The 20,779-nt window shown below is 42.8% G+C and overlaps 1 protein-coding gene across 6 annotated transcripts in view; it reads right to left on the bottom strand.

The window, feature by feature from the left end:
- Hydin (HYDIN axonemal central pair apparatus protein) overlaps nt 1-20,779 on the bottom strand; it is a 266,122-nt gene that overhangs the window by 57,691 nt on the left and 187,652 nt on the right. For all 6 annotated transcript variants that reach the window (XM_070026253.1, XM_070026252.1, XM_070026249.1 and 3 more), the window contains 13 exons: nt 20,147-20,323; nt 18,680-18,853; nt 17,980-18,153; nt 17,024-17,241; nt 15,397-15,534; nt 14,089-14,272; nt 12,613-12,754; nt 10,596-10,761; nt 8,559-9,179; nt 5,849-6,070; nt 3,577-3,785; nt 3,179-3,361; nt 884-1,003 (listed from right to left, as the gene is read on the bottom strand). In XM_070026253.1, coding sequence (XP_069882354.1) covers nt 884-1,003; nt 3,179-3,361; nt 3,577-3,785; nt 5,849-6,070; nt 8,559-9,179; nt 10,596-10,761; nt 12,613-12,754; nt 14,089-14,272; nt 15,397-15,534; nt 17,024-17,241; nt 17,980-18,153; nt 18,680-18,853; nt 20,147-20,323 — 2,728 coding nt within the window. The remainder of the gene's footprint in view (nt 1-883; nt 1,004-3,178; nt 3,362-3,576; nt 3,786-5,848; nt 6,071-8,558; nt 9,180-10,595; nt 10,762-12,612; nt 12,755-14,088; nt 14,273-15,396; nt 15,535-17,023; nt 17,242-17,979; nt 18,154-18,679; nt 18,854-20,146; nt 20,324-20,779) is intronic.

Genomic DNA, 20,779 nt, shown 5'->3' with positions numbered 1-20,779 from the left:
TCCTAGGCTGAGATCTGAGGATCATGGTTCAAAAAGCTAGCCTGAGTAAGGAAGTCCATGAAACTCTTACCAGCAAAAAGCTGGAAGTAGAGGTGTGACTCATGTGGTAGAGCACCAGTCTTGAGTGAAAAAGCTAAGGGACAATGCCCCGACCCTAAGTTCAAGCTCCAATACTGTTACAGAACCCCCCCAAATTATCCTCATACTCTGTCTTCATTTTTCACTATTGAATCCTCTTAGCTTGGGCTTCACTGCAAGATTCTCCACAAAGGACTCTTGATAAGCTCCCTGGTGACAGCCATGGTGTTGACCTCTGTGGATGTCTATACCTTCATCTTTATGCCATTTTTTGGTACTTGAAATAGCTGCTGCCATATTTTTTCATGGATCCATGATGCTGACCTTTTTTGATTGTTTTTACCTCCTTTATGGCTTCTCCCCGTATTCTTTGGGGCTCCATTTTGGAGCCTTCTTTTCTTTACACTGTCTCTTCTTAAGCTACCTCATCTTCACCCATGACTTTTGTTGTCTTGAAGGTTTATCTTCCCTTTGTTAACCAACCAATGGATTCCAATCTCTGATTTATTTGGCTTCTAGAGATATCATCTAAACATCTCAGGTTGGACAGATGCCACAGTTCAACTACTGCCTTTACTTTTAAGAAATCCAGTCATTTCTCAGACTTTCCTCTTAGGGAAAGTGGTACTTCATTCATGCAGATGGTTAAGCAGAAGTTTGGACACAAAGAACTAGTTCTTCTGATTTGTGGGTTTTGGGCTAATTGATCCTACAAAAGCTATGTCTACAGAGAAACTCTCCCTGTGATATTCATGAACCCAAATCCAGGAGTCTGAAATCTGCTTAGAAAGAAAAGAGTACTTACTTATCTCTTGTTTTCCCACAAAGCAGTGGCCCAAAGTAAAACTTGTCCATGCTTGTAATAAATGTCTTAAAGATGAATTCATTTGGATTTATGGACTTCCTCCGTTGAGGGAACACAATTCTGGATGTGGGAGGAAGAGAAGAGGGGACGCTGCCTGAATGCAAGTTCAATGCCATTGTGTGATGTCCATGAGCCCAGCACTCTACCTGTTCAACAAAGGGCCCACGTGTCTACAGACAGTAACTGAGGATCTTTGTTGAGGCTTTATCTCCTTTGCACCCCCAAGAAGAGATGTAGTATGGTCACACTGTACATATATATACATGAATACATATATGTATATAGATATAAATAGATGTAATAGATATAGTATGGTCTGAACTTGAGAAAGAAGACTCTTAGAACTGAGTTGGATCTTTTGACCTAATCTGTGCAGTTACAAAAATTCCTAAGAATCTCTCTGGAAAATTACTTCTGGTGGATATTAATTAGCTTCTGATACAATGGAGCCCTTTGGTAAGACCTACAGTAGGAGTTTACTTGTGAACTTTCTCTACTTGTGATTCAGATACTTCACAATGGTGTCCAGTAGTTCAGAAAAAAAGCTTTCCCACATATTCATTTTATACAAGTTATAGCATAAAAATGAAATTGGTCTGCTAGTCAAGAGGTAGAAATAGGAGGTTCGTGGATTTAGACCAGCCCAGGACAAAAAAATTAGTGAAATGCTACCTCAAAAATAACTTGGGTATAAGACCACACTAAAGCTACCAGCAGGACTATGTTTATTGCAGCACTATTTACTATAGCTAAGATATAGAACCAACCCAGATGCCCCTCAGTAGATGAATGGATCAAGAAAATGTGGTATATATACACAATGGAATTCTATGCCTCCATCAGAAAGAATGACATTGCCTCATTTGTTAGGAAATGGAAAGACTTGGAAAAAATTAAGTGAAGTAAGCCAGGCCCAAAGAAACATAGGTCCCATGGTTTCCCTTATTTGCAATATCTAGTATATGTCTAAGTCAAGCAGAAAAGGTCAGATAAGGTGACGTTAGGGAAATGAACCCTAAGATATGTATTCAAATGTTTTTTTTTCTTTCATGCGATTGTTTCTAACATATTTATAAGATTATTTCTTTGTTGCTTTGTATGTCCCTCCCCTACAGTATAACACCTGCTTTCACTGTATTTGATGTCAGTATAATTTGTGGAGGGGGAGGGGAAAAACAAATCGTTTAAATAGGGATACAGGTGGACCCATTGCAACAATGAGATGTACAAGTCATTATGTCGAAAACGAACTTTACAACTTTGGTGGGGGGGGGGAGCGGGGAGGATTGGGTGGGGGGCAGGGGGAAGATGGGAAGGGATGGGAAGGGGAAACAAAGGAGGCTACAATGTTTGATAAGAAATGTACTCATTATCTTCCCCATGTAATTGTAACCCCTCTGTACAGTATTTTCACAATAAAAAAAATAACTTGGGTATGGTGGTATATGCCTATGGCTCCAAATGGAAGTAGGAAGATAATGGTTTGAGGCAAACCTGGGCAATGTGATTTACAAGATACTATCTGAAAAACAAACTAAGAATGAAAGGATTAGAAATGTCGCTAATAGAATCCTCACCTGAGCAAGGCCTTGAATTTGATTTCCAGTACCAAAAATAAAAAGGAAGGGCAAAAAAAGACTGTTTGTTCGATAAATAAGCAAATCTAGGTATGTACCAGTGTCTCACAACTGGAAATCCTAGCTACTCAGGAAACTAAGATCTGAAGGATTGTGGCTTAAAGTCAGCCCAGGCAGAAAAGTTTGTTAGACTTCATCTCCAAAATCACCAGCAAAAAGCATGGCTGGAGACATGGGCTGAATGGGTAGAATTCTAGCCTAGTAACCATGAGGCCCTGAGTTCAAACCCTGATATTGGGGTAAAAAGCAAACTGACTGGTTAGAGGAAGAACCTTTTCACACTTATTCTATCTTATCTCAGCCTAGGAATACCTTGTGGTATCTTGTCATCCCTATGGCTTTGGGTCAAGGTCTAAGACCTTTATCTCAATCAATCAATAATCTGGGTTTGGTGGTATGCTCCTGTAATTCTAGCTACATAGGAGGGGTAGGTAGGAGAATTGCAGTCTGAGGTCTGTCCTGGGCAAAAATACTAGAGCTTACCTGAAAAATAACTAAAACAAAAGGTGTAGAGGGGTGGCAAAAGAACTACCATGTTCAGAATATGAGAGAAACCAAAATATACCTGTTGACTTTTGAAATAGATGAATATACTTACCTTGGGTCTTGGCAAATGTAGGGGTAAGTGCAGATACCCCTGCAGTAAAGCTGGTACTGGCGACGAGTTCCAAGGATCTCAAAGTTAAATGTTTGGTCAAAATTTCCAACGTCTGAAGAAGAGAAATGTACTCGTAATGTCACCTCTCCATTGGCTGGCACGATCCATCGGAAGTGATTCAGTCTGAAAGAACCACATAGGCTCTTAAAGTGACAGTACTTCTTTCTGGTCATGAGGGATCAGGAGGGCTGCCTGGGACAGGTTCTGTCTGTTAGGGTTAGGCATGGTGGGCCCTAGGCTCCTACAGGCAAGACAGTCATATTCCCCACTGGGAATGTGACAGTTGTACCCCAACTTGGGGCTTTAGTATCCCTCCTCCCTGGCCACTGGGGGCCTACCTGGTAAGCTTGTCTTGGGAATGCTGGCCACCTAAGTTGTTCTGGTCCATGTCTGACAGTGGGGCCCCGCCACCTGTATTTCCCCCAGTATTGATTTTCTTGAAGACCATGCGACGTTGTTTGTCCTTTGAAAGCTCACGGGTTGGTTCTGCTTTTTCTTTCAGCTTCATTTTGCCTCCTTTAGCTGAAGCGGTCTGTTCTTCTTGGATCTTAATTAAAAATGAACACAAGGTTGTGAATACTCATAAATCTACACTGAAGACAGAAATGCCTGCAGTGTGCCCATAGGCAGGTGGGGGTGCTGTAGAGTGTGGAGGCTGGGACAGAGAAGGGCCTGCCTCATGGGGCAGTGACAAAAGCCAGTGATTTCCTGAGAGATCAATTCTGGAAGAGGAGACCAAAACCCCCTAGAGCAAACTGGAAGTTGGCAGGAACTTTTAGGTTGAATTTCAACTCCTGGAAGTTCCTTATAATAGCCAGCTGGTCTGCCAGCTTCCCTAGTATTACTTAGGCTACTTGTTCACTTGGCTTTCAGTGCTCAATGTTTTGCTGGCATAGCCTATCCCCCATCTTCCTTCTCTCTGCTCTTTGTTCTTAGGATTTATATAGCATTTACCTATCTATCTAGCTATTTATTTATTTTTAAATCTCTTACTAGTTGGGTACTGTGGCTCATGCCTGTAATCCTAGCTACTCAGGAGGCTTGAGATCTGAGGAATTGAGGTTTGAAGCCAGGCCAGGCAGATAAGTCTGTGAGCCTCTCATTTCCAATTAACTACCAAAAAGCTAGAAGTATAAGTGTGGCTCAAGTGGTAGAATACCAGCCTTGGGAAAAAAAATCTAAGGGTCAGTGACCAGGCCCTGAGTTCAAGTTCCAGTCCCAGCACAACAAATAAAGAAACAAACAAACAAGTCTCTTACTATTCAGGGAAGAAGAAATAAGCACATTTGTTTAATTAAATAACTTCCCATTTTCCTATTGTGATTTCCACGATTCTCAATCTATTTTTCCTATTTTTTGTCTTTTATCATTTCTACTTTAAAAATGATTAAGAAAAGCTTTCAAAGTTGGAAGTCTTTTACAGTAAGAACTAGCATTAATGTTTTATCTATTTATCTATTGAGTTTTCTTCTGAACCACTAGAATGAATGTCACAGATAGTAATCTTTGCTTCTAAATACTTTTGCCTGCATATCCTGTACTACCACAATTGTATCATTCCACCTAAGATGTGACTTGGGCCCAGTGGCTCACAGCTATAACCCTAGCTATTCAGAAGGTGGCAATCACAAGGATGAAAGTTGAAGGCCAGCTTGGGCAAGAAAATTAGTAAGCCTCCTATCTTAACAAAAAATTGCTGGGCATCCTAGCTATGAGGAAATTATGAATAGGAGGCTCACAATCTCCTTTGGCTTGGACGACAGGCATGAACTAGTACGCTTAGCTTCTTTCATTGAGGCAGAGGATCAGTGGACTTTTCTGCCCATGGCTGTAGAACCATGATCTTTCTAATTTCAGTTTCCCATAAACTAGAATGTGAGCCACCATGCTATGGATTGAGAAGAGTCTTGAGAACTTTTCTACTTGGGCTGGGCTCAAGCCACAATCCTTCTAATTTTGGTCTCTCAAGTAGCTTGGAATACTGGCCACAGGCCACTGGCACTTCGCTAAAATTTATTTTAATATATTTTTAGACAAAGTGATAAAAAGTGACTCTGCCCAAAGTATCTAACCTCCCTTGGTAATTTTAATTTTTTGGTTGTTATTATAAAGGTGATATACAGAGGGGTTACAACATAGGTCAGGTAAAGAGTACATTTCTTTTTGGACAATGTTACCTGCTTGGTAATTTCTTGAACAATTTACCCTTTTCTTGATTTTTTTCCTTTTTCAGTTACTGAGGTTTCAATTCAAGGCCTTGTGCTGGGGAGGAAGGCACTCTACCACTTTAAGTTATGTCTCTAACATATATTTATCATTTTAAAAGAGCTAATTTTTTGCCTAATTTTTTTCTGCAGTTGGGCTTTGATTCCCTAGATTATCCCCTGGATCTTAGAAGGGTTGAAAGTGGAGCTGTCACGTTCAGTCTCCTCTTGGGTAATAGGATGGTCAGATATATGGTAAGTGTGACTTGGGGCCCTTTGTCAGAAGCTTCATTGCTTCTAGGGAACCAGTACTTTACAACAGACTTAGCATTGGGCCACATCTGGGTTTGTGTATGCCCTTCTTTCCCTGCTTCCCTGCTGAAGCCAGGAGAACCAGATGCTTTACCTTGGATGTGGTTGTGCTAGATGCAGGCTCTATATCTGTTTCTAGCTCTTTTTTCTCCTCTATCAGGGAGAAGTCATCAGATGGTGGGAGCACGAACACAAAGTGTTTGAGAACATCTGTGGGGGGCAAGGGTGGCCGCTTCACAGGGTAAGAGATGATTGAGAACAGGGCAGGAGGTAGGGTGGGTGGTCCAGAAGACCCCAGGCCCAAGATGTCCAGGATCTAAAAAAGAAAAGAAAAAAAAAGGCCTGAGTTAATTTCCCATGAAGAGGACAGACAAACCTTAATCTTTTCTTGAGTGAGAAAGGCTCATGTCCCCTCCTTTCTCCTAGAACTCTTAGGAGATACTCTTGCAACTTTGGGTATAAAGGTCCTCTGATCTAGCTCTGTAAGGACTTTCCACTCCCTAAACCCTAGACCAGGCTACTTCTCTCAGACTTTAATCTCTACTGTGATTGTTTAACTGTCTTTCTTTGTGACTAGACTTCAAATTCCATTAGGACAGGAAGCAGGCTAGTCTAGTACATGGACTAGCACTTAACCAATCAGTTTAACTGAAACAGAGGCTCTCAAGGCTGTGATGTCTGTGTATAGTGTTCTTCTATCCATTTTTTAGACCCTACATTAACTTTTCCTTTTTTTTTTTTGCTTTAATGTTCTTTCTTTCCAAAGGTAACAGAAAGGATGGGTGCAGGTTAAATATAGAAAAGCACAGTGCACATATATATATATATATATATATATATATATATATATACAATCAACAAACAAACAATAAAAGAGTAAAGTTTTGATATTTTTTCATTCTTCTCTGATGCACAACATGCCAGCTACCTCAAGGGCAAAGGTGCTAAAATTTTAGTAGCAACTTTCTTTCCAGTTTGTAGAGGTCTTTAGAATAAATATATGATGCCTAGATTAATTATTGTTATTAAAGGAATCTGGCCCATCAGAGTTCCCATTCTGTGGGCCAAGTGGCACAGTAGGACTAACAAGTCACCGTCTTTGTGTTTCCCTCCTATGGGACAGGGAGCTAAAGGATTTAATGTGGAGCTGGAGTTCCCTCCCAGTTGTGTGATTTACTGCTTAAATTATCTAAACCCAGAGGTTCAAGCAACAGTTTAATCTGACTGGAAAGGATGTTCTTGGCTATAGGTCTTAAAAAACTCCCACATATATTTCTGAACAAAAAAATCACAATTCATGCTCTAAGGCTGGCCTTAGGTGAACGTGATTGGAGTTGGTGTTGAGTGTCCTTCAACTATTTTCTTCCCTTGGCCCCACACTGGACCACTATGGCATGACAAGTGTATGGTTACATCACAATCGTCTGCCTACCATCTCTTGCCAGCCTGTCCCTGCCAACAATCTCTCAAGTCTCTGTTCCTATAAAATTGTACCTAGTTCCTGATAAATTAAACCAGAGGTCAGATAACTGTACTCTATGCCCAAATCTGGTTTTCTTTTTTTAAAAATAATGAAGGGTGTGGGAGGGGTTGACACTGTTCAAAAAGTACACTCATTACCTGTATTTTGTTACTGCAACCCCTCTGTATATCACGTTTATAATAAAAAAAATTTTAAAAATAAAGGTGTATGTGGGTGTGGGTACACGCAGGTGCGCGAGCATGTGCATGTCTGCCTGCCAGTTACCTTAATGCTCTTGCCCAGATTTCTTGCTCATTGCTAGTGCTCTATCACTTGAGCCATGTTTCTAGCCTGGCTTTTTGCTAGTAAACTGGACATAGAGTGTCTCAAGATTTTTCTGTCTAGGCTAGCTTTGAACTACAATCCTCCAGGTCTTAGCCTCCTGAATAGCTAGGATTACAGGCATGAACCACTGTCCCTCCACACCTAGGTGGAACAGGGCCGTGCTTATTTGGCTACATCTTTTTGGTGAGTAGCTTTCATCATTTTGAGGCTGAGCTCAGTTCTGATGAAGACTGCGCAGCATATAGCCTGAAATCCTGAAGTCTGGGTTTTTGGTCCTTCACAGAAAAAGATTGTCCTTTGACAAAAGCATAGTACTCTCACTCAAACCTCCACCAAAGGTGGATGTTGCATATGCAAGATATGAGTGAAAGGCTATCTAATAATCGGTTGATGTGGGAGGCTTGTGGGATAGAGATTTTGGAGTACATGAGTCTATTACTTGACCCTCAACACACACTTGCCTTGCCATCCCATTGTATAGGGTTGTCGCTAAAGATTAAATGGACAACTGCCAGAAGCTGGTGGCTCACGCCTGTAGCCCTAGTTATTTAGGAGGATCAAGGCTGGAAGCCAAATGAGGCAGCAAAGTCTCTAAGACTCCATCTCCAATTACCCAGCAAAATGTAGAGCTTGGAGCCATAGCTCAAGTGACAGAACACCACCTGAACAAAGCAAGTAAGCTACGCAAGCATGTGGCCTTTAGTCTTGAGTTCTAACTCTGGTACTGGCCAAAAAGAAAAAGAAGCCCACTGAACAAATGATTTTTCTTTTTATATAAGGAGAGATAGAATAATTTTTAGATGGATGGAACTTTTTATGGATTTTCTTTTGCCAAAGGCTAAAAAGTCCCTTTAGCATTTATTGTCTTATATCCAAGGAGGGCATCAACAATGAGTCAAATTAAGGGAATATAGCTTTTTTGATAGAAGGCAACATTTTAATGATGGCTATCACAGTCTGGCCTCCACTGTTACTCTTCCTGAAGGATAGGCTGTACCTGTTCTCCTTTGGGAAGGCGGCCATTCTCCAGGGCCTGCTTCCAGCTGGAGCCATCGAAGTCCGGAGTCTGGATGTTGATGAATGGCACCCCAAGGTCCTTCTTCCCCTCATGGTCCTCTTCCACTTCTCCCTCCACATCACTCCGGTCTTCCATGGCCCGAAGCTTCTCCAGGCGCTCCCTCTCGGCCTTTTCCCTTTCCAGGCGCTCCTTCTCAGCCCGCTCCTTCTCCAAGCGTTCCCTCTCGCGGTCCTTGCGGCCCCGACGCCCACTGGAGGGGGCCTGGCGCTGGTCATCAGCCTCATGGGACACTTCTTCCATCCCTGCAGGAGGCAGCTGAATTCCTTGCTTCCTGTCCCAGTATGTGAGGATGGTCTGGATATCCTTCAAACACAACTCATAGAGTTTAAACTTCTGGGCCAATTGCCTGTCACTTTCCTTTAGGAAGTCCCCTTCGCTGTCCTCTTGATCCTGAACATAAGGAAATCCTGGTGTATTGAGATCTCCTGTGAGCTTCTTTTTCTTGCTGGGCTCTTCCTTCTCGGAAACTGCTTGTTCCCTCACAGAAACTTTCCTTTCTACTGACTCTACCTTGATATCGAGTTTGGTGGTTGTTGGACCCTAGAAGGCAAAACACACAAACCATGCTTGAAATGGTTTACCAAGAGTGAACAATCTGCATATAGGAACTTCAGGGGGACATTTTATTTCACAAGGTCTCAAAATTCAGGTTTCTCTTGGTGCGAAGGTTGTGCCTAAAAATCAAGGCCATCATGTGTCTATATCTGCTCTGTTGTAGATCTGCCTGGGCCCTGGAATGTTCATTTTGAGAAAGGTTGACAAGGATGTTAACAGGCAATCCTGGCCAAGAGCTGCTGGTCTAAAGAACCAACAGGAGAAGGACTGGCAAACTGGAGTTTTGAAGACCTGCTTTCGTTTGTCCTGGGGAAAGCTAGGGAGCATCGTGGTTGCTCAAGTGACAGTCACCTGAGCAGAGAGCAAAAGAGGAAAAGCTAGAGGTTCTCACTTAGACATTCTAGCAGTTTCCAGAATCAATAATCAATGTACTAATTATTTTGTTTTTTTTTTTCAAATTAAAAATTGAACTTGGGTAATTGCAAGTTACGGTTACTTGAATTCTCCCTCCTGGCTCCATGAGCAGGGCCACACAGCAGGAGTCTGTGCAATCCTCCCTGGGCAGCCCCTTTTGTTCTCACCTGAGAGTTCACATCCTTCCTGCAGATGTGCATCCTCAACTTGTGCCCAGTCTTGCATGCTCAGACCTGCACTCTTTGGGTCTCATGGATGTTAATGCTTCTGCTCATGTATATACTGATCTGTTGTCATGTCCTCTCACTCTTCTCCTTGGATCAGCCCCATCTTGTCTAGAAGTCTGGCTTTAGATTTACCCTTAGGTATCACAGGGCTGAAGCAGCTATGCCTATACCAGCTTCTCACACCTCTCAGCTAGTTTTTTTTTCCTTATCACAGTGGGCAGATATGACTGCTACGCTTGGCAGGCTGATACTTTCAGGCCTTGTATGCAAGGATAGGCTTATATTGGAGTATCTTTCTGGACTGATGTCAAGGAGCACACTGGTCTCCCTGGACTTCAGGGCTTCCTGGAGACAAATCTTAAATACCAGCCTATTTTTTAGTGTCATCCAGGAATTAAATTTAGTAACAACCAGAATAGGGACTGATGACAAAGGCTGTAATGGATAAGATACTACTGAGTGGGGCCCTGGAACTATAACTTTGTCTCTGAACAATGAATGGGGTTTATCTCTCTGGCCCTCACTGGGTGAATGGGATGTCAAGCCGTGTGGTCAGGGAAAACACAAGGCTAGCAATTAGGATACATTGGATACTTAGCATTGCTGGGTCTGGTCCTTGTACCTTCTGTTTTACCACTAAAATCCATCCAAACATGGTTGGCCAGTTTTCTGGTTAATGGAAGATGCTGGATTGGTTGGTAGGTTACAGTGGCTACCCCTCTGCTTCTGCCATTTGGCAAGGAGCAGAGAAGGATGTTACCTGCTTGTTTTGTGGTGGTGGAGGTTTCTTCATGGGAGGCTCCTCCTTCATGGGGCCTTGCTTGGGCTTTTTGTTCTTCCGTCTTAGCTCATCTTCTTCCTTTTGTCGCTCCAGCTCCTGCTGTAGCTTCTTTTCTTGTATCTCCCTGGCTAGCCTCTCAAGTTCCCTTCATCAGAGAGAAGAAACAGAATTAAGAAACTTCAGCTTTAGCCTTTGCCCTCCTGGGACTGCCAGCTGAGGGACTCTGGGCAGAACTTTCGTGGGCATGGAGAGAAAGAACAAAAGTAAGAAGCAAGTAAAGAAGGAAGGGAAGAGAAAAGAAGGAAAGGAAAGAAAGAAGGAAAGGGGCCATATATATCTTTGGATGATCACTTAGTAAATCTCTTGGTTATGTTTGCCTAGACAGATATTTAATCTGTATTTATTTGGATCTTCTTTCATGGAAGAGAAGAAAAAGGGCTAGAAATAAGCTTGATCCTTGAAAAACAACTTTTAAAGATGTCTCTAGTATTAGCACAGAGGTAGCTCCACCTCTTATATAGTCACATCTGCTGTTCAGACAACAGACAATGATATTTTGGATATCAGTTCTTATCATGGCTAGTTTGGAGCCATGATGCTGGGTCTAAAAGTCACGTTCTTCTCCTCACCCTCATTCCCTGACTGCTGTATATTTAACATGACCTAGGAACCAAAGATGAGCTCCATGTATGAACAAATGATGAACAAGTGATGGGTACCATGTATGAATAAGAAGTGAGCCAGCACTTCTGAAAATACCTAACCCATATCTCCTTTCATTTCTAGGAATCTCCAGTTGTTCCTGGTTACTGTGGTTCTTTGCTCACTGAGGCAAACTCATTAATCTATGTGGTGTGTGTGTGTGTGTGTGTGTGTGTGTGTGTGTGCGTGCGCATGCGCACGCACATGCACACATCTCTCTGAAAGAGGAAAGGAGGGAGAGAGAAAGCAAGCAAGAGATAATTGATGAACTTTTTGTCCTTTTCTTTTGACAGTACTGGGGGTTTGGACTGTGAGCCTTATTCTTGCTTGGCAGGTGCTCTACAACTTTAGGTATTTTTGAGTAGTGTCTCATGTTTTTGCCCGTGTCTAGTCTTGAACTGTGTCTCATGTTTTTGCCCGTGGCTGGCCTTGATCTGTGATTTTCCTGATTTCTGCCTCCAGAGCAGCTGGAATTATAGGTGTGCACCATTTAACTTGGCTTTGATCTGCATTTTCTAAGTCTACCATGAGGTCAATGCCTGAAAGCAGAAGCTGTGTTGAGAAAGAAGAGTTTCCTTTGGTATCCCAAATCTAGGCTTGTCATGCCTCCAGAGACATGGATGCTGCTATAGTGGCCCAAGCAGGAGAAGGGCTGATGGCATGCTATCAGGGTTTTGGGGAATATAAAGACTCTTTTGGAGTCAGTGAGAGTAATCTGGAGGTTGGGGGAGAGGAGAAAATGTGGTTACCTTGTAGGGGCGTGAAATTCCAATGTTGGAAATTCCAAGGAGTGGGACAAAGAGACTTATGTACCATGGCTCATGTGTAACTATAGCCCACCTGTATGTCTGAGAGAGCCTGAGCTGGCATCCCCACGTCTCTGGAGTTTTTGATGTAGACAGGTCTAGTTGTTCCCATGAGGTGCCCAGTGAGGGGCTGTCTGCTGATGGGAAGTCTGCCCTGGGTCTCAGTGGGCACTGCTCAGAATGAAGACCACAGGTAGAGGCAGCCAGACCTCGGGGGATGGGCAGTGCCACAAAAGGCCAAGAGGGGGTCTTAGGAAGTGAGAAAATGAACTGAATTCTGGGAGAAGCCATCATACCCATGCCACGAGAGTGTCCTAGGGGTGGACACCTAGGAGCACAGGTAATAAGCCCCTCCCTGTGTGCACTTCACAGGGAAGCCAGCAGGCTAGAAGCTGCACCCCACTGGTCCCAAATACCCCCAGTAGAAGGAAGAAGAGACATGATGTATTTTTCTAGTCTTGCAGGGAGGTGGGTCTCTGGGTACCCACCTCTTTTTCCTTTCTCGGAGAACCTGCCGCACCTCCCTGTCAAAGGCTAGCTTCTCCTCCTCTGTCAAGGCGTCATATTCTTCCTCATCCATGTTTTGGAGACGTGACTTCTCTCTCTCCAGAGCTTCCTTGCGTTTGCGGTCTACGAGGGGAGCAGAGCGGAGAGGCAAGTCAAGGCTGTCAGCCTAGCCAGGCTGTGACAGCAAGAGGTAGCAGGTAGACAGCTGTCATTCCTAATCCTTGCTGGGATTTCTTTATTCCCACTACTGAAGGTGGTTCTATCTGTGGTCAGCTGATTATGATCTGTTTTCACATCCTAACCCCAGGACCCATAGATGTATTTGCTATAGCAGAAGAGTGTTTGCAGATGTGATTAAACTCATGTCTGAATGTTTGTGTTCTCCCAGATTCATATGTGGATTATCCAGTAGAGTAGCTGGAGCAGAGGCTTCTCAGAGGCAGGGCTCTGCTATCCAGGGATAGTATTACCACCATCAAACCACAATCCTCAGATCTCAGGTCTATTTTCAAGTTGAGAATTTCAGTAACATTACTCTATGTTGTTGTAGGTATCTTTTTAAAACTCAAATTTTTTAAACACTGATTTTTTCATAGGTGCAATGATAGAAGACAAGACTTCTGAAATTTCTGAGCTTTTTTTTTTGTGTGCCAGCCTTGGGATTTTAACTGAGGATCTGGGGAACGTCTCTGAATTGTTTTTTAAAAATTTTTTTATTGCTCAAGGCTAGTGTGCTCTATAACTTGAGACACAACTACACTTCTGGCTTTTTGGTGGTTAACTGGTGATAAGAATCTCATGGACTTTCCTGCCCAAGATGGCTTCAGACTATGATCTTACAGATCTCAGTCTCCTGACTAAACTAGGATTATAGTCATGAGCCACCAGCACTCAGCACTCTCTGAGCTTCTTTTCTTCTCATCTGTGAAACAGGCACAATAATCTTAACAGGGTTACTATGAAGATTTCAATCCAAGGTATACAAAACATTTCCCGTAATGTCAAACATTGGAATGCAGATTTTTAAAAGTTCATTGGTCCCTATGGTATCCAAGGAAATGCAGTTGGCTTACACCAAATCAGCAAGCAAAGCATCCTTGGAGTCAGGATAGCCCATAGCGTGTTCTCCTCTGGCCAGTGTAATAAGAGAGATGATGGTGTGTGATGTGTTTGGAGAGAAAGAGGAAGGTGTCTGCTATCAGATAACTGAGTTCCACTCATTATCTACCCTCTTAACTGATTGCTTCTGTTTCAGGGCCTTCATACCCCAAAGGAGTCATGTGAACCCCTGGCTGCCTTCCAGGGTAGGGGTAAGGCACCAATGAAACAGTAAGTGTAAAAATGTCACCTCTGCCCAGTACATAATCACATCAGAGAAACACATTTGAAAGCCTAAGTTCCTGTGGAAAGACCTGTTAGGACTTGGGAAGGGTAACTAGGGAGTTGAGAGTCCTTGCCTTCTTGTTCCTTTTTTGCCTTCTCCTGGGCCTTCATGGCTGTGTAATCCTGGGCCATATTGAGAAAATATATATGTTCCCGGCTGCCGATGGCCTTTAGCAGGCAGAGAAGGGTGGCAGGCGCATTCCGAGCAAACAGTGTATCCAAGCTATCAAACACCACTCCTCGATAGCAGTCACTCAGCTGAAATTGGAGAAAGCAAGACAGTTACTGTCATGAAATAAAAGAGAAGAATAAAAATATCTATTCTAGTGAGAGGCTGGTGGCTCATGACTGCAATCCTAGCAATTCAGGAGGCTGAGATCTGAGGACTGTGGTTTGAAGTCAGTTTGAGCAGGAAAGTTCATGAGACTTATGTCAGCAAAAATCTTAACCAGTAAAAATCTGGAAGTGGAGCTATAGCTCAAATGTGAGAGCACCAGCCAAAAGTCTAAAAGCTAAGGGACAGTGCTCAGATCTTGAGTTCAAGTCCCCAAAATGGTGCCAAAAATACCTATTCATCCATATTTTTATGGCACATAATTATAGAGCAAAAAATTGATTCTGTCTTTGTATAATAAAGGAAAAAAGTAAGGGTCTGGGAAGATCGAAGAGGCAGGAAAATGAAAGATGTTCCCCCACACACAACAGGTAACAAGAGCAGCAGGAGCAGATAGGTCCTCCTCTTAGTGATTTCAGTGCCTTGAAGTGCAGTGATTCTAATGATATTAATCACTGCAGAATAATTTTCAATGCACTGTGGGCTTATTCAAAGTGGGGTCCAGAGACTGGTGACCAATGGCCAGGAAGGTTGTTCTAATAAAAGGAGATACTTGTATTAGAACACAAATCAGTTATATTATTAAACACTGTTCCAGCTGGCTTTTATTTAAATATGTAATGTATAATCTTTTCCCTCTGGCTATGAGTTTGTCTGAGTTCTAGGGCTTGAACTCAGAGTCTGGGTGATGTCCCTAAGCTTCTGTGCTCAAGGCTAGTGCTCTTCTGTACTTCTGGCTTTTTTTTGGTGTTTCATTAGAGATAAGATTTTAACAGACTTTTCTTGCCTGGGCTGGCTTTGAACCATGATCCTCAGCTCTCAGCCTCCTGAGTAGCTAGGATTAAAGGCGTGATTGACCAGTGCCTGGCTACTCTCTAGCTCTGGGTCTGGGTCAATGACTGTTGGTGGTGAAAACATTCATCTTTTGTCTCCAAGGCCTCTGGGTCTGAGCTGCTGTGGGTGGCAGATGGCCCAAAACACCAATCACAGGATGGGACCATGTGTGAATGCTCAGTGGGCTGTTCTGTGCTGGTGGGTGTGGATATACCTGTATTCGCTCTGACAGGATCTGTATGAAAAGTTCATCAGGGAGCACGCAGCTCATCAGACCAGTCTCCCCTCCAATACTGGCACTGACACTGAGCCTCCGCTGTGTAGGTCCCAAGAGGAGAGGGCTGGAGGAAATCTGTTACGTGAGAGAAAAGTCAGGAGTCAGAATCCATCTTTGTGTACAACATCTGCATCTACAAGCCATGTGACTCCAGGAAGATCATCTAATCTGTCCCTGCTTCTCATCTGAGCGACAGCAACTGCATTGCAAAATGGAAGATTCCAATGTTCCTTACAGTGTTGCTGGCAGCTTCAAATAGGAATATTATGGGAGGTTCTTTATATCCTGACTTCAGCTGTGTGTGTTTGTACCTTTATTGACCCAACAGGAAGCTGGTGCTGGTATTGGGGCTTGAACTGGCTCCCTACTGGTGTTCTAAAAGTTAAGTCATACTTTCACATCTGGCTTTTTGCTTGGTCTGGCTTCAAACTGTAATTCTCAGTTTTTAGCCTCCTAAGTTGTTTAGGATTATAGGCATGAGCCACTGCTGCCTACCTAGTTAAATTCTCCTTTAACTGCACTCAATTCTTCCCTTCCTATTATTCTTTAGGAATCTCATCCCCTCTTGGGTTGACTGTTATTTTATACTTCTTGAGGGACTCCTTCCTTATAGACCTGCTTATGCCTTTACTTCCTTTCTTGACCTTGGATTTGTTCCTCCAACAAATACTCTGTTTTAGTTAATCAATTTATTTTTTTGTGCCAGAACTGGGGCTTGAATTCAGGACTTTGTGTTCACACTTGGCTTTTTTTTTTTGCTCAATTTTGGCATTCCACCACTTGAGCCATAGCTCCACTCCCAGCTTTTTGCTGGTTAATTGGAGTCTCTGGTTAATAAGACTCATGGACCTTTTTGCCTGGGCTAGCTTCAAAGCATGATACTTAGATCTTAGACTCCTAAATAGCTAGGATTACAGGCGTGAGACACCAATGCCCAGATAACTACTCTTTTTTGCCCTTCTTTTCAAACATCTTAAAGTCTACACTCACTTGATTTTACTTTCTACTCATGACCATGAGTTACTCTTGCTCCTCTGTTACTGCCTTTAGTACATACTAATTGACCAAGATTGTTCTTTAAGTCTATTGGTGACTTCTTCTATTGGTGACTTTCCAACATTTTTGCAGCCTGACATAACAGTGATATTCCTTTAGATTGAACATAGGAAATTGTTGTTAGGGAGTTCTAAAATATTGAATACTGGTCATTTCCTGTGGTTCAACTTAATTTTTTCTATTCTCCTCTCTTATAACTAATCTCATCTAATTATAGATATTTACAAGTGTGGTTACCTCCTTCATCAGACTTCATCAATGCAACTTGAGAGCAAAGGCCTTGCTGTCTTTATCTTTATGCATTGCCAGCACCCAACCCAGTGCCAATAAAGTGAAAAGGAATTACTGGGTTCCAGCTAGGTGAGCACTAATTTCAGAAGGAGTTGTGTAGGGACAGTGCTTAGTCTGACCTGGTAAGGATACCTACAGAGACAAAGGGTGCTGGCCTGGCTGAAGGGGGCTGAAAGATGAAGGATCCATGCCACCCCATGGGGAAGCTGGTTTGTACCTGTGATGTTTCGGATTGGTGCTGGTGATGCTGTTTCTGTGACCCAGAGCCATGGCTGTCCGGTTTGCCTTTGGAGAGCATGACGCTCCCACGCACAGTCTTAGTAGGTTTAATGTCCAGGGTGGCCAAGGTTATATCTGAGGTAGGTTTGCCCAAGTTCTCACTACTCAGTCGTGGTGTTTGTCCTATAATGTTTTGGTTCAGAGAAGTTTCCTGGGCTATTAGGATAAAGTGAGTTTTTATTACAAGTTATCTTAGAAAATGCCAGTGGGGATGCCACACTGAGACCTCAAAACCTAGTGGACTGATTTAGATTGGAAGAAGGAGCTCTGCCAGATTGGCCAATAGGGACTGAGTTGGTCTGTGTTTACTTTCTCTTCCAGCCTAGAGGGTAGTGATTTCTTTCTTCTTTCTTTCTAGATTGTAATAATCTCATAAGTTGTTGGTATACTAAAATGCTGCCTTGGAAACCCAACACCTGACTTCCCAAGATTTTAGACAGACCTTTTTAGATTTGATAGCTAGGTTAGGGCCACTTTTACCCTTCCCCCAGCAGACCCACCCACATAACAAGCTAAGTAATAAGCATGTGACTGTTAGCAAATACAGCTTCAAGATTAGTTTCTTCTTTCCTCTCTTAGCTCTACTTCTAATTGAAATACAATCCTTCCAAAAGTCTAATTATTTAAAAGGTATAGAATTAGGAATTATGTTGTGATTGTTTACATGAAGAAGATCCACTTCTGAACAGGTATATTGATCATATTCAATATGTTTCCCATTGAACAGTTGCTTTCCAGCCTACTAGGTCCTCTCATTATCCAATGGAGCCAGGATCCTTGAGTTTTGGTAGCTGGCTATACCATGTTTCATTACTAGGGGACCTAGAAGCTCAGTTCATTTCCTCTCTAGCAATCTGCCTTGACCACAAAACATCAGGAAGAATGAAGTCTTACCAATCTCTTCTGCTTCTCTCATGGACTGTTCTATTGCAGCCCGGATGCAGAGCTCACGGGCACGGATGCCAGGGCCACTGTTGCTATCTGACATAGCTTCCAGGATAACAGAGTCAATGTTCAAGCAGGCTGCACTGTAATACTTGGCTATGCTGACAGCATTGGCTGTCTTTCCTGTAAAAAAAAAAACACCAGGCACTGAGTTTTATGGTCCTCATTTGTTCAATGTCTTAAAACAGAAGTCTCTAGAATCCCTTATAATGTGACCTACCCTCAGAAGCACCTATTATTACTATGCTATAATTAGGGATGATAATCTACAAAAGAGATGTTGCTAGCTACATAGTGGTATATACCCATCCCAATAACTTGGAAGACAGAGGCAGGAACATTGAGCAGCATTGTAAACTTGAGGCCAGCCTAGTGAGACCCTGGCTCAACAAAAAGGACACTCTTATTACCATTCTATAGACAAGGATACTTGACCACAAACAACTTTAGCAACCTTTCCAGAGGCACAATGCTATCAATGGAAGTAACAGAGTGTGATGGGTCTTTTTGGCTTTGGGGACATGCTTATAATCTCTGCTGTGCTGGTTCCTAAGTGAAATGATTGGTATCTTCCCTGACCACCCAGGTAACATCTTTATCCTGGAAGCTATGAGTTTAGATAGGAGACATGGCACCCTTGGTCACCTACCTGACATAGGTGTTCCATGGATGATAATGGCGATGCCTTTCCGGCTCTTGGCCATGCGACCTTCTGCAGAAATATCAATGCCCAGGTGGCGAGCAATTGCCTTGTTCACAGGGTTGTTTTCTACCTCCCCTACCTCTTCCACGGAGTGGCTCTCAACGCTCTGAATCTTGTCAGCTGCAAATTAAAAAAATAAAGGTGTATGGTCGGGTGCCGGTGGCTCATGCCTGTAATCCTAGCTATTCAGGAGGCTGAGATCTGAGGATCACAGTTCAAAGCCAGCCTGGGCAGGAAAGTCTATAAGTCTCTTATCTCTAATAAACTACTCAGAAAACCAGAAGTGATGCAGTGGCTCAAGTGGTAGAGCACTCGCCTTGAGCTGAAGAGCTGAGGGACCACGCCCAGGCCGAGTTCAAGCCCCAAGATCAACAAAAAAAGAAAAAGTATGTGTGTGTTCACGTATGTGCATGAGCAAACATGTATGTGTATGTGAATAGTCTCAGAATTTACATGGTACTGATGAAAGCAGAAATTTGAGTTTTTTTGGTGCTAGTCCCTGGGCTTGAACTCAGGATCTAGGTACTGTCTCTTAACTGTTTAGCTTGAGTCTGGCACTCTATCACTTGAGCCACATTCTACTTCCAACCTTTTGGTGGTTAATTAGAGCTAAGAGTCTCATGGACTTTCCTGGCTGGAGTGGCTTCACACCATGATCCTAAGATCTCAGCCTTCTGAGTAGCTGGATTACAGGTGTGAGCCACCACAGTGCCCTGCTCTCGACTCTTTTTTCTAGAATGAAGAAAAAGAATGTTATAGCGGTACCTATCTATATCATATAACAATGTTTCTTTTGGCTAATAATTTGTCCATTCCTATTGAAATTTAAAAAGATAGATATTCTTTAGTTCCAATTTTATATGTCTCTAAATATTCCCCAGTCTGCTGGACTTGCAGCAGTAAAGGTTCAAGTCTTGAATGCTTAGTCTAGTTAAAATGTAAATAATTATGACAAGAAGAATATATCATATACTATACTTAGCACAGAGTAAGCAAGTGGGTCAGGGCTTCCTAAGAGGACATGGCTGGTGGGCAAGGCAGGGGTGATGAGCTGCCTAGGGATCCCAGAGAGAACTTTTTTTTGTTGGTCATGGGGCTTGAACTCAGGGTGCTGTGCTTGAGCTTTTCTGCCCAAGGTTAGTGCTCTACCACTTTGGGTCACAGTGCTACTTCTGGGTTTCCAAGTGGTTAATTGGAGATAAGAGTCTTACAGAATTTCCTGTCTGGCAGACTTTAAACTACGATCCTCAGATCTCAGCCTCCTGAGTAGCTAGAATTACACTCATGAGCCACCAGTGCCTGGCCAGAGGGGATATTTGATAGAGAAAGTTGATGAATCATTGAATTTGAGTTTGATTTTTTCCATTTCTTTCTATTAAAAAACAATCTCAAAACATTAAAATGCTCAATTACTTGGAAACAACACTCTTTCCAGGCTTTCCTCATCTTCATCTTCATCTGGGTAGATTCTGGGGTCCAAGGTATTGTGCCGCTCTTCTATGTTGGATGTGAGAGAGATCCCTCGGCTGAGCGATGTCCTCTTCGTGCTAGCAGAGGTTCCCTGATCTGATATGGTTATATCTTCCTCTTCTGCCAGGGAGCAAAGGATGAAAACAAATGGGGGAGAGTTGGGAGGGGAAAAGGGAGATGGGGCCCAAACAGAAAGACAAAGGAAGAAGAGAATCAGAGTATCGGCTACCATGGCGCTAGACTATTCAATCCCACCAAACAAGGCCTGCAGTTAGCTGGCTGTCTAGAAGTTTCTCTGCACATAAGTGTTTTTTACATTTTAACATTGATTTAAATATCAAAATTTCACATTTGATCAGAAAATTTGGAGAATTAAGAAGAGTCAAGAATTACAAAGTTCAAGGGAAGGGAAATAACAAAATGGTGAGACAAAGGACAAAGGGTGAACCAATGTAACAGTGATACTCACAAGACACTATGTTGGAAATGAACTTTACAATGCGGGGACAGGAGGAGAATTGAGGGGGATGGAAAGTGGGAAAGGGTAACATTGTTTGACAAGAAATATCATAATAA

Source organism: Dipodomys merriami, unplaced genomic scaffold, assembly GCF_024711535.1.
Source record: "Dipodomys merriami isolate MVZ:Mamm:240054 unplaced genomic scaffold, mDipMer1.0.p SCAF_176, whole genome shotgun sequence".
Classification (NCBI taxonomy): domain Eukaryota; kingdom Metazoa; phylum Chordata; class Mammalia; order Rodentia; family Heteromyidae; genus Dipodomys; species Dipodomys merriami.
Note: the sequence above shows the minus strand (reverse complement) of the source record. Positions and strands in the feature narration are given on the sequence as shown.